Source organism: Protopterus annectens, chromosome 9.part0, assembly GCF_019279795.1.
Source record: "Protopterus annectens isolate FY-2018-M chromosome 9.part0, PAN1.0, whole genome shotgun sequence".
NCBI classification, from domain to species: domain Eukaryota; kingdom Metazoa; phylum Chordata; order Ceratodontiformes; family Protopteridae; genus Protopterus; species Protopterus annectens.
In genome coordinates this window covers 1,084,150,877-1,084,169,207 of record NC_056743.1, presented here as the reverse complement: position 1 = coordinate 1,084,169,207, position 18,331 = coordinate 1,084,150,877, and the positions used below count along the sequence as shown (strand labels likewise).

Here is an 18,331-nt window from a genome sequence, read left to right as displayed (position 1 = left end):
ACAAGGCACATTCTTCCAAGTGGAAGAGGTTCTCCTTTTGGGAGAAATACCTTCCTCACATCATCTGATAAATTTTTCAGGTAATTTTTATTTATTTCAAACACTTGTTTGAGTTCAGTCTTAGTCATTCCATGGTTATGGTGCATTTTTCTGCTGTGTGAACATGTTATGATGTCTTAGATGTTAAACACTGTCCTAACAGAGGTTTGTCAGTTAGATCCTTAAGAGGATTATGCATCTTCACCTACCTTTAAAAGCACTTATTATTTCATTGGATCTTGAAATTCATAACTGAAAAAAAAATTGCCTGCCCTCTGTTTCATCTGTGTGGTTTGGTGGACATGTTTTTTTTTTTTGGAGGACACTATGCTGTCATCTAGCTGGTTTGGTGGACATGGTCTTTTTTGTGGAGGACATTACGCTGGGCATCCACTTTTTTCATCTAGAGGATTTAGGAGTTTTGGGTCCTGATTGTAGTGTCTTTTTTCAGTCCCTCGCTCCCATAGGACTAATCCACATGTCCTCTCAAGTAATATCTTAGAATTGTCCGTAAACCAGTCCATTCACTTTCCAGGGACAGAATCTAAGAAGCAGAAACCCATTCATATCCTTGTCATGCACCATCAGCTCAGATTTTAACTGCAAAAAAAGACCATTCATTCATCTTTTTTGGTCCAGGTAAGGAGGGTGTAGTTGTAATTATGCATATCTTATCCAGATGAATTGCATTTTTTTTTTTTTGCTTCACTGAGCTGCTTACGTTAGAGCCTCATTTTTCAGGGGTATAGAAGCCGCGGTGGTGCAGCGGTTAGCGTTGTCACCTCACAGCAAGAGGTTCTCCCATTCGATTCTCAGCTGGAGCACCTTCTGTGTGGAGTCTGCATGTCCTCCCCGTGGTCGAGTGACGTTAAAGATATGCAGGTAGGTGCAAGCGTGAATGGGCATTCCTTCATTGAAGGTTGGGCATCGGGCTGACAACTTGGCTCCATAAAAATCCACTGTCAATCATGAGCAGACCGGAGTACCACTGTGGCGACCCCTAACCGGGAAAAGTCGAAAGTCTTGTAGTGAGTGGATTCTTACACTTCAGCAATGCTGGGACTGTTTTGGAACTAAATGTGTACAGTTTATGGTATATAGTTTTTAAGATGTATTGTTGTGCCTAAGTAGTTTTTACTTGGAAGATGGGTGCTTAAAAGTAGGGACACATTATCTTCTCTCTTCCCTGTCATTAACTTCAGCCTAACCAACATTTAAAGATGAGAATAATGGTGTAAAAATGAAATAACATAACTTCCACTTTTTGTATGAAGTCTCTTTAACCAAAACAGAGTACAAAAGTAGCTCAGTTAGACATACTGATTTTAGAGATATTTATATTATGAATAGGAAGACAGTGAAATAGACACTGCACCCTCCTTCCTGCCTCTGCCTTTATGATGGAATCACTGGAGTTCTCATGTGAGTCTTGGACTTGCCTGTGCTGTGTGAGCAGCTGTAGTAAACAAATTATCTTTCTGGTACTCGTAGGTGGTGTGTAATTTTGTAGGTGCTGGGTTGGAAGACCCAGTTCTGTAAGATGACCCATATTCATTGAATGAAAGGGAGTTTTAGATTTGATTGTTGGGTAAAACAGTAGCAGCTACACTCCATTACTGCTTGCCACTAACATTACCCACTTTTCTGTCACACTGCCTTTACCGTATTAATAGCATCAGTTTAAATTGGGGAGGTACAGATGTTTGTAATGTTAGTGACAAAGCAGTGGAGCTAAGTTGAATAGAAGACTTTTTTGCAGTATTATATTCCTGTTGTAACTTGTTCTGTTTATTTTTATGCACCCAAAGTGTGACCTTACTGGCATTTCTCCTCACAGTGTCAGTGAAGGACAAAAGGCTTACTATCCCCCTGATAAAGTGAGAAGCTATGAGGGCATGCACCCCCACTAATTGAGAGTGTTAGTGAAAGCTGGCTTCTTTTTTCTCCAAGCCATAGGACTGATGTCTTTATGCTTTAATATCTTAGTTTTTCAGGGCAGAGAAAAAATTCAGTGGGAAAGGTCAGACTATTAGCAGTGTTGACATTAAGACTGTTGAACTAATTTGTAGTTCTGCAGCAAAGAACTTTAAAAGATTTGTAATTACTCCATGGCAAGGCAGAAACATGACCTTATCAGTGACTGCTTATGCATAGCTTGCTTACCGTAAGCTGGAGTTTATTGCTGCTGAGAAGTGTGACCTGTGATTACTGTAGTTGTATTGTTATATTGATGGTACAGAACTGAGATTGCACTACAGTAGTATAACAGTAAGGTGTCAAATGTCATTCAGACGTGTCAGTATATATTCATATTTATTAATTATACATCATGCCCAGTTCCTGCTAACTCCTTCCATTTTTTTACTTGCCAGTGTACACATTTACGTGCTTCTAGCTAGCAGCACTGCAAGAGAGACACTGAATCCAGGCAGCAATTCAGGAAAGTGTTCCATGATATTCTGAGCCCCTAACTAAACTGTAGTGAGTGGAACTTGTTCCTAAACCCTTGTCAGCAGTAGCCTTAGACTTGATTGATTGCATGTGAAGTTTTGAAAAAGAAGAACATGTAACTGCCTGTACTTGCACAAAAGCGACACCTTGATTTTAGGCTCATATTGTGATACTGATAACATAACACTCTGCATTTGTTTCTTACTTGTGGTTACGCTACCCTTCTTTATCCCATCAGTTGTTTTATCTCCAACAAAGTTCTAATTAACCACAAAAAAATTAAAAAAAACTAATATTACACTATTTGCCTCGACAACAAATTACCACATTTGCAAACTGTAACCATTACTGATAATTACAACATTTTTCTCATGTTTCAGTGTACAAATACCTAAGGCTTACTCTTAATCCATCCCTCTCTTTCTTCATACACAGTGACAACATAGTTAAAAAGGCACTCTCCCAAATGAAACTGATATAGAATCACTAAAATTGTCCTCCTCCCTAAACTTGAATATGTTCTATCTGGAATGTTTTTTTACTCAGCCCATAACACTCTTGGGCTTCAGACTGCCACAAACAAAGTCTTCAGATTTGCTGTACTTGCAGACTTGTATTTGCATCACTGCAACCTTCTTGTATTGGTTACCACTAACAAAAGGGTCAGCTTGGTACTCGCCTGATATATAAAAAAAACTGAAGGATGGTTACTGCCCTCTTTTGAAAAGAAATCTGTCTGCTAGAGAGTAAATGTATCTACTGTGTAATAGCCAAGACAATCGCATCTCCTTAATCTGGCCTCCTTTCAAAACTGTCTTTTTTAGAGTGTGCTTTTCCAGAATCGGACCAGCACTATAGAATAAACTTCTATCTAAAATAAAAAGCCAAAGCTCACGACAAGAATTCAAGACTTTACTTTCAGAATGCATCCACAAAGACACTACTTGTACATGGTTTGAGGACAATGGTTAAATAAGGTACCTTTAAAATGCAATATGCATTCAGTTTTATATTTCCTTAACCCCCCCCCCCCCCCGAAGTTCAGGTAATTCCAAAGAATGTTTTCACTCTATTAAGCATAATGTATGTAGTTAACTTGGGCTCCTGTCAGTTATAGATAGTGAATTACTGTATATACCAGGTATGAAGGTTGAGGGACTATGCTTTTTTATTTGTTATAATATTCAGACTCATCCATCTGTAGGGTCATGTATATCTTCTCTTTCTTCGCTTATAAATTCATAGTGTGACGTCTCTTATACTGTAATTGTGTTTGTTTGACTGATGTTAAAATTGTATTATTTTAGTATTTCATCTGTATGTCATTCTACATTAAAATTTGTATTTTTTCTTTGATCATTTTGTTAAATTCAGATTACTTATTCTGTATTCTTGTTTACTGCCTAGGTTATGGCTAAAAAGGGTTTATGGACCAGTTCACTTAGCCATTTGCCAAACTGTATATAAACTGTATATAAATAAATAAATTAATTAATCAATTAAATATCATTATATGGCTAACTAGTAGTGGTAAAATAGACAAAAAATATAGGCTACTGTTTTCACGTGTGCATTTTTGGAACCCTGGACCTTGCAGATAGAATATTTTTTCTGTAAAGAGTGAGACCTGCCCTCTGCAATTGGTTTTCCAGCTGTCAGCTTATAGTTGTTAGTCAACAATGTAGTGGTAAACTTTTAGTCCATCTTGACCTTGGCACCGTAACTTCTGATAGTCATGCATTGCTTACAGTGCAAATTCTGGCTTCTTTTATTCTTCATTGAGAGCTTCACCAGTGTTCTTTTTTTTAACTCGACACTGTAAAACTCCACTGCCAATCATGAGCGGACAGGTGATCCACTGTGGCGACCCCTAACCGGGAAAAGCCGAAAGAAGAAGAAGAAGAAGATGATTGTGGTTATCTGTGGTACAGGTTTGTCTGAGCTATGCATTGCATTGAAGCATGCCCTAAAGGCTTTATGCATTAACTTTCTTATTCATCTTTGTTTAGGCAGAGTGGCGAGAAGAAGTAAAGGAGCATTTTGAGAAGATTAAATCAGAAGGAACTTGCCTGCATCGTCTGGAAGAGGAGCTGATTACAAGGCGGCGAGAAGAACTTAGGTAAGCTAGGTTTTGGCCAAATTCACACTCTAGTCACTCCTTTTCAGGGCTGCTGCATTTTTTTTAAATTTTCTAATGGGACCTTTAGTCCTGTCTTTATCCATCCTTTTTATAACTCAAAATCATACTTGTAGACCTAGGACAGGACCATAGTTGTGTTTTGTGAGACCTTGAAGTCAAGTCTACCTGTTATCTTTTCCTGTGGAAAAACTTGGACAGAAGTATGTGGCTCAGAACTCCTCTTTACATATAGGAGTCCCTGATCTTACAGACTTTGCATAGAGATGTAATTTTTCCATGACTTAGGTATAACTGCCATGCTAGGAACTTCACTGAACACTGTCATGATATAGAGATGAGGACCACCTCATCTTTATTTTGCCTTCGTATTTCTGACAATAAGGTATCATTGCCTGAAGTTCACTTTGTACTCATCCCTTCATAACTTCCCATACTTCCTTAGCAGTTTGAGAGATCATCGGTTCACTTGCCTGGTCTACTATAAACTTTGGCATCATTGCATACAACAAATATTCCTGTATTCTTTCTCATATTCCCCCCACATTTAGTGTCTGCATTATATACGCACTTGTAATAATTCCTAAACACCTCCTTTGCAGTCATAACTGGATCTCTGACTGGAGTTCTCAGGTGTGGAATGCAGCTTGGCAAAATTCTTTCCAACATCTGTTGTCACAGTCTCACTTGAAGCATCTTTTGGTATCCCCAGAGAATTGCGAAAACTGCATCTTTGAAAGACTCTTTTAAAAAACAAATTTCTTGTGTAACTTGTTGTCTGTCTTGCATCTAATCCCCTGCATTTCACTTTCATCTGTCAAATCACCTGCATTTAGCTGACTTTCCAGTTTTATCCTGGAAGGAGCTACTCTGCCGTCTGTGTGTGTATATGTGTGTGGTGTGCATGCAAGTGTGTGTGTAGTTACCATCACTGGCATAGTAGTAGTGCTAAACACACATCACCCAGTCTTCCACCATTGCATTGCCTGCGGCAGATCAGTAGACATGGGACTCGTCTTTCCCAGGTTGGTCATTCAGTCCCACCATACCCTACCTGGCTCCTCTAGCACCTTAGCACTGTTTGAATTAAGGTTAGCTATGTCATAATTAGGGTTTTATGCTTGTGTGCCATGCTGATGGGCATATAGCTCCTATTTTTGTAAAGGAAATCTCCAGTAATGCTCTGAATTAAAGCACACATTAGTTTGTAAATGACCTCAAAGATGTGTAATCAGCTATAACAATGACACTTGTAAAAACTGCTGCTATCAAATATGCATGTTGTGTTGAATTACTTATTTTATCAGACCTAGAACTTGTCCTATTTTCTGCGAGAAATAGTTGGGATGAGGCACCTCTTTTAATGATCCTTGCAGAGATCCCCATGTATCTGCTTTATCTGAGACCTTGAGCTGCTTTTCAGCCAACTCTCACAATGTCCTTCTATTCTGCTGTTACAGCATTCTTAATATGAGGGATTCCCTGCCTAGGGTGGCCCAATGTTCAGCCAGTGTACTAAAGCCTTTAACTACCTAAGGTATACCATATGTCGCACGTATGCTCTTCACGTGTGCAGGGCGTAAAAGTGACGTCTGGACATACCACCCTCTGAACTTCTCTGCCGCCAGTCCAAATGCCATTTTTGATCTTCTCTCTGCTCTCCTCAGTTGTTTGCTGGTGTATCAAGCCATTCAGATAAGTACCCTGTTGGGGTTTTCTTTTTTTTATTTACTGCTGCTTTTTGCTGTGAGGTTTTACATGTCATCCAGAAAAGGTAAGTGCCACTGTGGGAGACAAATTCCACATAGAGTCACAAGCAGTGCTTGTTTTGCTTAGGGTCTACTCATGATGTAAAAACTTGCATTATTTGTCAGGCCTTTGTGCCTAAGACTTTACGTAGTCATGTGTATTCTCTTGCAATTTATTTGGAAAATCAGCGTCTCAAACTTTTAGCGAAAGACATTTGAAGGGAACTTGAGTCTCCATTAAAGAGAAAGGCCCAAAACCAAGGTCGGACTCTTACACTGTGCCTCCTACATCAGACATCTCTGGCTGAGGAAAGCCCAAAGGTTCACCTGGTTCCGGGGTTAGATTCTTCGGTTGGGACTGTGTCAGAGGCCACCATGGATCCAGTAACAGGCATGTCCTTGGACGCATTGCAGACATTCATTTTGGATGGTCAGAGGGAACCAAGACTTATTACTGAAGGGCCTGGGGGGTCCTTAAATTCTGGTGAGGGAGGAAGTTCCGACAAAAGTTATCAAGTGTAGGCAGACGTAAGACCCTTCCCACTTTTCATAAGGCAGACAGACTTCCAATTAAAGAAAAATCAAAAGACAAAGCATGTTTCTTCTTCTAGGGACCCTCAAAGTGAGTGGCAGAATTTCATCCAGGGCTTATTTAATGGTGTTATGGCTCTGAAGCCTCCCTTGGGGGTCTCTGTTCCTGCTCCTCCTTGGACATCTTCTCCTCGCAAGAAGGCAAGGCAGCAGGATTCCTCTGATGTAGAGGTTTCCTCAGATGAGGAATCCTTGGCCTATTCCATCCAGATTCCATCACCTCTAGAGTATGCTTCTCCTGAAGGGGAATCTACTAGTCCAGAATCTCCTATTGAGAAGATTACTTTTGGGGATACTATTGCTAGGATGAGAAAGTACTTCAAGTGGGACTGCTCCCAAGTTTCTGATGTGCAAAAGAGATATTATGGGCTCCTACAAATGGAGTCTCCTTCGCCATCTGCTGTCCCTCCAGTTTTATCTGCTTTACTGGATGTCTTTTCTTCAGCATCTCAGGCTCCTGATTCTCAGCTGCCTGCTCCTAAGAAGACTGACCATTTCTACAAAGTACCTGATGATTGCAAATCTCTTTACAAGTGCCCATTTGCTAACCCTTTGGTGGTCTCTGGGGCTTCAAATAAGTCTTCTAAGTTACTGCCCACCACTAAACATCTTCCCTGTGATAAGGAAACAGGACAATGGAAAGACTGGGAAAGAAGGGCTATACTTCTGCCACTCTTCCCTCACCGTTGCCTTTCATGCTATTAATTACCAAACTCATATGACCAGAAATGTTGTGGCCCTCCTCTCCAAGGCTAATTAAGGTATTTCTGACCTTCCAGGTTCTGAGTGGAAAACTTCTGCCTTGTCTTTGTTAAGGGAATCCTCGCAGGTGGCTTGCCATTCTGTCAAGTGCTTCTTTGATGCAGCAGAAGCTTCATCTAGGGCTGCTGCTTCAGGATCTGTACTAAGGAGATATTTCTGTCTGCTTTGTCTGAGACCTTGAGTTGCTGTTCAGCCAACTGTCACGTTCCTGATACTTGTGACTATTTTCCAGAACCCCACAAAGGTAGTACCTCCTTCTTAAAAGGTGACTAGCTTATTCACTGTCCCTTTAAACTTTACATCGTGTGACAATCCTGATGGAAAGCATGCACTAAAAATTGTAAACTTTGTTCTTCTTAGAGAAATCCTTTTTCCCCACACAACAGCCCCACTTATCTGTCATTGATTTGGTATTGTAAGGGGACACATGCTTGCTAGAAAGGACACTACTCCCCTATACTTTGGTCCTTTGAAAGGATGCTGCAGCCACCCTCATTCCTTTTTCCTTAAGTAGCTTTTTTAATTTAATACCTTTATTAAATTATCACTTAAGACATATGCAAACATACAGTAATATAAAAGAAAACAAACCATATTAACATGTTTACAATTACGTACATTATACATCACATATGTTCTTTTTTATAACTGTCATCAGTCCAACATCACATAAATTGCTCAATTCCTGCCTTCCTTTAAACTTCACTCTTGAACATTATTCTGCAAGTATTGTTTCCACAATCCCCACATTTTTCTATGTAATTTGCTTCTTTCCTTTTCTAAAGATCCCATTTCCAGCCCTTTTATCTCTGTTACACTATTCAGTACTTCAGATACATTTGATTTCCACTTCCTAGTAATTGTTCTTGTGGCAGCCACCAGAATTAAAATTAAGAAGGCCTTGCTATGACTAGGCAATTTAGATCCTGTGTCCCAACTCAAAAGAATCATTTCCTTAATTACACCCATTTGCACATTTCCAACAGAGTACTCTTTAGGGAGTTTTTAAAATCTGCCAACTCATGACACTCCCAGAACGTATGTTCCCAGTTAACTCTTTTTTTCCCCATCACAGCTGTAATATTTGCCATCTGCCTGAGAAAAAAATTCTTGTAGCCTGCTTAGGGTGTGAAAAAACCTATGCAGATAATTTCCAAGCAAAAATCCTAAACCTTCTAAACTTTGTTGCATACTTGGGAGCCATACATATGTCATTCTACTGTTCCCTTGTAAATTCCTTATCAAGTCTCCCCTTAAGTACCATTTTATGCTTTGTTTAATCATAGTAGTGTGTTTCCTACAATGTAACAGTCTATAAAGATGTGACTACTGGTAAAATCTCCTTTCTCCATTCCTGTTGTGGCTTAGTTCTCAAAATATTTTTATCCATTCCTGTTGTGGCTTAGTTCTCAAAATATTTTTAACTACTTTGTAAATATAATATTCTGTATGGTTATTGCTATTCTAATTAAGAGCCTGCATCCAAAATCTGGCTCTCTCCTTATCTTGTGAACTTCTCCTCTGTTTCAGCATCATTTCTATCCACTTTGATTTGTAGTCTACTGGTTGTGTAACGTATATGAGCCATTAACTGTGTAGCGCTATCCCTTCAAATCTGATAATCCTAAACCACCTTGTTCTAGGGGGATAAACAACTCATCCCACTTAATTCTTGCCCTTTTCCCCTCCCAAACAAATGCTTTCAATTCTTTATTAATTACAGCCCACAACTTCTTTTCTGGTTGATAAACATATGCCTGACCTCTTCTTTATTAATTAAGGTCCACAGCTTCTCCACTGGTTCATAACAATATGCCTGATCTATATACAATATCCAGTGAACTAGAAACATTTTCACTTCTTGTGTCTTACTATCCATCTCTGTAGTCAAGAGCTTCCAATTTTTGTATTATCGTTTGTGTAGTGTCTTCCTACACATCCTTGGATGCCATAATAGAATCCTATTTAATCCAAAAACCTAAATGTATCATCTAATCATGTCTCCATAAATATGAGTATTGCTGAACCAATCCGTGTGTGAGAACATAATTTATTGCTATAGTCTGTTTTATTTTCATTTATTATATCCTGAAATAATTTGAAACTGTCTCAGAATGTTTCACAATACTGAAATATCCTTGCCTGAATTTATCAAATGCAAAAAAATGTTATCTGCAAGTAAGGCAGATTTTTTTTGAGTATCATTTCAGTTATACTCTTAGATTTATGCACCCCTTACTTTCTTTGCCAGTGGCGCTAAGTGTAAGGTAAAAGATAAAGGAGAAGAAAGACACTCCTGCCTGGTCCCTCTGTTCAAACATAGCTTGTCAGAAAGGAACCCACCCACTTTGATTCTTGCATCTTACTATATATATATATATATATATATATATATATATATATATATATATATATATCTTCATAATTAATACCATTATTCTAGTGGGAAATGTAAATGCTGCCATTGTCCTACTCGTAGAGTTAAATCAACTGAATGCCTTCTCTCTATCAAGACAAATGAACAATAATGAGTCTTCTTGCACTCTGTTTCCCCTCATTGTTCTGTTAATACTGTCAAATGTTTGCCTACCCTCTACAAAACTATATTGATCCACATATGTCAGTTTTGGTAAACCTTAGCCATTATCTTAGCAAGCACAGACTTAAATGTTTTATAATCATGGTTCAGCATTGAAACTGGTCTATATGATGTTGGATTTAAAGGGGTTTTGCCCTCCTTAAGAAGAACAGCTGCCACCGCATTCTTCCAAAATGTTGGGACTGTCCATCCTTTTAAAATATTGTTACACAAGACCACTTTATCACTTTACAGATGACATAAAACTGTGTTACAAGATTAATGCATATGATGGTATGGAAAATATATGACTGAATTGGCTAAGACAGGAACAATGTTCATTTGGACAGTAGCATAGCTTTATATAGTCAGTAAAAGCAAAATTGTGTATGTTGGAGGAAATTGTGAAGGTGAAGTTGTACACAATATGTTCTGAAGTAATTTACTAAGAAATGGAAAAATATTTTAGGTTAAGTAGTTAATAGTTGTCCTGCTAGTTAGCTTGGGAAAGACAGTAAATAAAGAGGACTTGGAGTATAGCCGGGAATACATAAGAAGCATCTACAGTAAAAATAAAAAGTTATTATACATAATTACATAGTTATTACCAAGCTGCTAACAGTCCTTCAGACCTTTAATGTAGCAGTCTTCATAAAATATTTATATTTATTAACCTCATTGTCATCATCAAGCTGCTTCTTAAATGCATCCAAGAGTCAAATTCTCTAACCCACAACTGAAGTTCATTCCACAACTTCGGAACACACCAAGTAATATAGCTATCTCTTCTTACAATTCTGTCTTTATTTATGTTTAAAATAGGTCCCCCATACCTTATTCTTGTATATTATTTCAAATGTAAACCTAATTCAGCCCTCATTTCATCATCTGTTGTTAAATTTATCTTCATATAAAAGGTTCTTAACATACCTTACTCTTTTAGTAAAATGTTTTTGAACCTGCTCAATCAATGTAATATCAGTGAACTGTAAGGAACAAAAGATGAAATTATACTCGATGATTAGTTTTATTATAGCCACAAAAATCACTTTTAAGATCTCTGGTTCTCTGATATCAACTGTACTTAACATTAACCCCATCTTTCTTAAACCATTTGCTTTAACATCTTGTATGTGAAATTTAAATGTAAAATTATCAAAATCCCTAATCTACTTAAAAGTTTCAAATTCTTTCCCCCCTTATTAAGACATTAGACTTAATTTCTGATTATCTCCAAATTGTATTACTTTACACTTATTATGATTGATTTTAAGACTCACTTTATCTACCATTTCATGGAGTATGTCCAAGAACCCATTTAAGTAATTCACTTCATTAGAATTATTTATTTCTGTCCCGTCTTATAGTCATTAGTGTATTTATACACCCAAAATTTTCTTGCAGGTAGATGGTCCCCAAAACACAGTGTTAAATTATATTAGTATTGGGTCCAAAGTCAACCTTTGAACACCTCTTGCTACTAGCAATCATCCTGATTTTAAATCATTGTATTTAATGCATTGTTTATGATCTTCCAGACATTTAATAATCCAAGTTAATCTATAAGAATTGACATTTTATCTCTACAGACACAGTACAATTTGTTCTTGTAATAGTGTGTCAAAAGCTTTGGAAATATCAAGAAAATCTACCACTCCCACATTCCCTTGATTGTTCAAAATGGCATTTTTGTCATAGAACTTAGACTGACATACCAGAGTCAATCTTCCCTTAATAAATCCATATCGTGCATCATAACCATTGGTCCATATATATTCAGTTTAATTAAGTATTGTAATAAGCATCTTTCAAAACATTTTCCAATAATTGATGTAAGACTTATTGATGTATAATTTAGCTATAATTTTTATCGCCTTTCTTAAAGATGGGGACAATATAAGATGTCTTCCAGACTTTATGTATCAGTCCATTTAACAGTAGATTATTGAAATATTAATTAAGGACAAAACTATGCTAGTAGATATTTCATTTATGAATTGTCCTGAAATAAGATCTGGGCCCATTGAATGTCCTTTCAACTCTACACAGTACTTTTTCAACATTCACTGTTGTCTGTGTGTGTGTGGACAGCTAGTGAAATGCAACATACAGACTGTGTTTCCTTATTCAGATGTATTCATAACGACTGAGACAAAGCACATTGTCCACAAGAAAACAAGCAAAACAGTGCATAGTCAATAAAAGAGAGAGCAAAGTAACTTTGTATGCACACCACTGAGAAAATGAGGGAGAGGATTTGATATAAACTTTCACCTATCGTAAGGAGTCATCAAATTGAAGGAAGGAAGCATTTTTCTGAATAAATAATTATATAAGAAATAGAGGGTACAGACTGCAGCTGAAGGAAGAGTGTTGCTCAGAAATACTGTAAGGAAAGATATTGACAGTGTTTAGAATAATCCTACTGAGATGGTGGAATTAAAATAGTGAGTGAATGTAAGAAAGCATAGGACAGACCATGATTTGTACTGGGTGTGCAACAATAGTTTTAACTGCAACTTCCCATTTTGTGAAATAGACTGATCAGCCGAGCCAGGCTGTTCTTGTGTGCCACATGAAATTATATGCAAAGAGTTACTAATCCCACAGCTTTCAGGAAGGACCTCCTTACTGTGAGAGGACACTCTGTAAATTACAGCCTTGTAACAAAACGTATAGAGATATAGGATGGGGTGGCAAAATTCCCCCTGTTAGCATAATGCTTAAGGTGCTTACCTTACAAACACAAGGTGCAGGGTTTGATTCTCACATGGGGTAAATGGCTAGGCTTAAAATGGGTCACAAGGGGAGTTAGCCTTGTACTACTCTATAAACCTATAAACCACTGCTAGTTAGAATGAAGAGAGATTGTGTAACTTTTTTGGTCATCCAATGTTTACCATTAGATAGCTAAAGGTAATCACAGGCTGCATTCAGCCTTTCTGGTACTCTTACAGCATTAGCAGCAGCTATGTTATGTTATCCAACATTATGTAGCAAAGTTAGGTCAAATGGAAAAAAAATAATGAGTTCCATTCTCCTCCATCAAAGTAACAGAGTGCTGGGTGCTGGTGTTACGTCACTGAAGTAACCAATAACCTTTATCTTGATCATATTTGTAGGAGATGGACAAGTATGCAAAGCATCGTATTGTGCGCATGTGGCCATAGTGGTTTATTCTTATATGTAAGCAAGTAATGAAAAAGCAACATAGTAAACTTAAAGTGTTCTTAAAATAACAATAAAATAAACAATGTCAAGAAGTGACATTCACTAAGAGAAGTACATTTAAAAATGTGTTTTTATATATATAATATATATATATATATATATATATATATATATATATATACACACACACACACACACACGCGTGTTAGTTTGGTGAAAGTTGTAGAAAGTGGTAGAGTTAGGTAATATGGCCAGAGGTGTTGCCTCTACCTTGTTGGGACTGAAAGGCAACTGAAGATGTGGAGAGACTGACACAGATTGTGGTCTAGCATAGAGACACTACAACCAGTGCAGCTGAGTTTTGTTCTGAGGGTTTCAAGTATTAAGCCCAAGTAGGAGTGGCATCCTGGGTTAATTTAAGGGGGAGTTTAAAATACATGTGGAAGAAAGGGGGATGAGAGTATCCAGTCATAGTGGTTTAAATAATAGACAACTAAGTAGAAAGTGTGCTCTTCCTGAACAGACTTCCATTTAGCTTTCTTGTGGGATACATAGTGGTGGTCCTGTCAGGGGCATATTTTGTTGAAAATAGATCGGTGGGCTATGGTGTTTTCTTGGAAGCTACTGCTATTAGTAGAATGTTGTATTTAAGATGGACTGATAGTGTACCCATGCCAGTAGCTGACCTGGCAGGTAGTAATAAGGAGAATGAAATATTCTGAGTCCAAAGTAGTAGTTGATTTTTGCCCTGTTTTGCCAGAGTGAGTCTGAAAGTTTAGAGTTAGATCTAGCCACTTGCCAAAATATTCTAAGGTGATTGTGGTTTCTGTGTTTGGTTGTCATGCTTTTGATTTAGAGTGTATTAAGGTTTTTAGACAGTTTAAAGCAGGTCCAGAAAGTCATGGATTTAGTTTCCTTGGGGTTTAGTATAAGTTCCTTGGAGATGACCCAGCTGCTGAAAAGTTCACTTTGTAATACGTTCTGAATGTCTTTGTTGTTTGGGACTAGATCTCTAGATGACCATGTCATCTGCATATAAAAGATGCGTTAGATCGGGTATGTCACATGGACACTTGTTGACACTTGTTAAAAAGGCTAGAGAAGAGTAGTGGGACAAGAACTGACCTTTAAAGGATGCTAGATTTGATGAGGCTTATACTGTAAGGGAGGAGTAGATCTGTTTGTAAAGAAGTCATTGGACCATGTAGTGGCCTTTGGGCTGCTGCCTGTTTCAGTAAGGTAGGAGAAAGGTAAGTAGTAACTGACAAGATCAAAGGTTCAGATGAGATCAATAAAGAGTCCCATTAAGTTTGTCTGTATCCTTGTTTTGGAAAATATGATCTGTGAGTACCTGTAGAGCAGTCATGATAATCCTGTCTGCAGTAACATAGCTAGGGTGGGGCAAAAGGGGCAACTGCCCCAGATGCAGTCAGCCAGTCCTGATCTTTCTTCAATGTGTTTATGAGCCAGTATCGCATTTGTGATCAAATATGAGCACTGTAGCACTCTGTGTATGATTTAAACTGTAGCAAGCAGTTTACTACAGTTTAAAAGTAAAAAAAAAAAATTTTTTTTTTAACTAAAATATGAGTGCTATAGTGGTCGTTCAAGCAGGGTATAAAATATAGCAACTGTTTACTGCATTTACAGCAAGCAGTTTGCTACAGTTTTAAAAGAACATTTTTTTAATGTAAAACGTGCACCATAGTACTCCATTCAGGCAGAGTATAAACTGTAGCAACTGTTTACTACATTTGTAGCAAGCTGCTTGCTACAGTTTAAAAAGAAGACTTTTTTAAACTAAAATATGAGCACTGTAGCACTCCTTTCAGACAAGGTATAAACTGTAGCAACTGTTTGCTAAATTTGTAACACACAGTTTGCTACAGTTTAAAAGATTTTCATTTTTTTAATAAAGTATGTTGAAGGAGGGCTGGGGACAGGGGACAGAAATAGGACCTGAACAGCTGAAGCAAGGGAGGGTGCGTGTTGTGCATGAGGTTGGTATGCCAGTAGAAGGAACATCCATATATATATTTTTTTTGCTGGGGGGGCTTGATCTAACTGTAATAAGCTGATCGCTTACAATGTAGACATTGGCTTATTACAGTGCAGTGTTTTTCACTTGAACAGCTAAGGGGTGGGGTGCTGGTTCATAGTACCGGCCCTGGCACTGGTTAAACCAGCTGCACTTCTGCCTGCCTGAACAGAATCCATGCTGATTATTGGAGAATAAGTAGTATTGTTTACCAGACTGTGCATGAGTTTGTCAGGAATTTTACCCCGGGTAGGTAGGATAGAGATTGGTCAGAAACGTGCAGCATTTGGAAACAGGTGTTACTACGGCTTTAATGTTCCAAGTACACATTTTCAAGAGGATTGGGTTCCCATTGAAATAAGCCCAGACTTTCCAAGGAGACTGGCCTGACCATTTGTGAGCTGTTGGCAAGCTGATTCCCTCCAATGTTGTGATGTTGTGCTTTGTGTCTTTTGTGTCCATCAGTACATATATACATAAATGACAGAAATGACAATATCACAATATACAGTAGATTCATGGGTTCATAGGAGGTTACTAGGCTGTTGGCCCTAGGGCCTTTATAAGCCTAGCCATGTTATACCCTTGTTCCCTTATTGACCAAGTTGCATGGTCTATATTTGCCGCATGCATCTATGATCAGCACCAACTGCCCTTATCAAAGAGGGACAGAGGTGACACCCCTGGGGTAAATTTATGGTCTCCCATCCAGTTGTGTAAGATGCGCTTAAATAGGGTCATTGAGGAGCTCTGTTTTACATGAATTGGGAGTTTGTTCCAGAGGAGTGGCAATCTCTGGGAGACATCTGTCTCGCCAGCTTGTCCTGTTAATGTAGCAGGCTATGTTAAGATCCCTAGAGCAAGTGAATCTTGTCCCATTTGACTTGCGGATGTGCAGCATTTCCATTAGGGCAGGGTCTGAGACTGCTGTGTAGGCCAGACACAAGTCACCTCTCAGCAGCCTATAAGATAGAGTCCAGTGAGAGGGCCTTCAGTCTGTCCATGTAGGTCATGTGTCGAAGGCCCTGAATGTTCTTGGCAAGAAACCTCTGAGGTCTCTCCAGCTGCTGCAGGTGTCTGGTGAGGTATACAGAAGGGAGCGTTGTACTCTGAGTGGTCTGATGGGGGATGAGTACAGGGGAGTTATAACATCCTTAGCTTTGGATACATTGCCCTTGCTTATGATATGTGCAACATAGAAGGCCTTCCTTACCACTGTCGACATGTTCCCAAATCTCTCACCACAGGCTTTGAGCGAAGGGGGTGTACTGTTAATATTGTAATTTGCAGGGACTTTCCCTGAGGAAAAGGATGTTAACACTTTTTTTTTGCATTTAGTTTACGTTTGTGGCTTTGGCACCAATCATTTGTCTGTGTAAGCCCTTTTGGTAGTATGTCATCTTCGTTGGGGGACTCAAGGATTGCACCCAATTTGCAGTACAGTGGAAATATTGTATAGTTATGAAAGATGTACTAATTGGTTTTCTGTGAGAGTGTTTGATGGCTGGAATAGTCTATCAAATTATATTAAAGCAAGTAAGCAAGCATTAGTGTAGATATTTTTAAAAATAACTTAGACATTTATTATGGGAATGACTGTTTTGGTATATTGGCAGGCTAAAAGTGCATTATTGCCCATGCATGAAATGCATGTATATTATGTTTAGTAACAAATGTTTGCACAAGTTAGTAGATCAGTCAGCCCTTGTGTTATATTAGTTATAGTTAGTTATATTTTGCTGGAAGCGGAAAAGGTCAACAGAAAGACCACTGCAGTGCTACTGATAAGTCATTGTTCATCTTTCTGGATACTAGAAATATCCAAATGATCTAGAAACCTACAAAAAATCATTTTACAAAAACAAACACCATCCTTGAGTAATGATGGCTACACCTGGCTTTCATTAGATGTTTATTGTCTTGGTTTTCCATAACATAATGCATTTGTGCTTTACCAGGCATGCACTGGACATTCGTGAGCATTACGAAAGAAAGCTGGAGAGAGCTAACAACCTGTACATGGAACTCAGTGCTATCATGCTGCAGCTTGAACTGAAAGAGAAAGAATTACTGAGGTAAGTTACAGTAGGGGAGCACAATGTAATTAGTGACAGAGGAAAAATAATTTTCTAATGCATGTGTAGGATGAACTTTAGAATTCTTCTCTCCAAAAGTGCTCTGGAATACTTGGGATTCTAAGAACTACAGAGAAATGAAAACCTGTATTTTGTATGTATTCCCATCTCTACATTTAGGCAGATCTTATTCTATAAATGTATGTTCTTTTTCTAATATATACTCCTGGCAACCTACATTTATTGTAATCTGCACTTAGTATGAAATGCAGCTACTTTGTTTCTTTTTTTTTTTTGTCTTCTGTTCCTGCCATTTCTGTTACTACTTCCCTCTTTCCTTGATAACGTCTTAAAACACTTACCCCTCTGTGGCAGTGGCTACATGTGAAGTCCATTGCTTATAGACTAGGGTGTGGTGCTGTTAAGCACTGTGACACAAAGGATCAGTGGAGTTCAAAGCAGAATTTTTCTCTGTGTCTGGTTATATATGCTTATTTTCTTCCTGCTGTGATTTAGTTAACCTTAGATTCCCTCTATTTCCAGCTACACACACACACACACACACCACTGCTTAATGTTAGCTACCATAAACTTAGATTCAACCTGTGAGGAGGGCGAGTCTGTGCTTAAAGTTGCCTCTACTTCTGGTAGTCTAAAGTGGTAAGCTGGCCAGTAGTCACTTAATTCTCCTGTCATCAGCTAGTACTGTTAACACTCAGGATGCTAGATGAATGTGGGCTG

The 18,331-nt window shown here is 38.3% G+C and overlaps 1 protein-coding gene across 5 annotated transcripts in view; it reads left to right on the top strand.

The window, feature by feature from the left end:
• Positions 1-18,331, top strand: part of MAP3K12 (mitogen-activated protein kinase kinase kinase 12) — a 1,100,073-nt gene that overhangs the window by 896,749 nt on the left and 184,993 nt on the right. For all 5 annotated transcript variants that reach the window (XM_044083918.1, XM_044083919.1, XM_044083920.1 and 2 more), the window contains 2 exons: positions 4,500-4,609; positions 17,474-17,590. In XM_044083918.1, the coding sequence (XP_043939853.1) occupies positions 4,500-4,609; positions 17,474-17,590 (227 nt within the window). The remainder of the gene's footprint in view (positions 1-4,499; positions 4,610-17,473; positions 17,591-18,331) is intronic.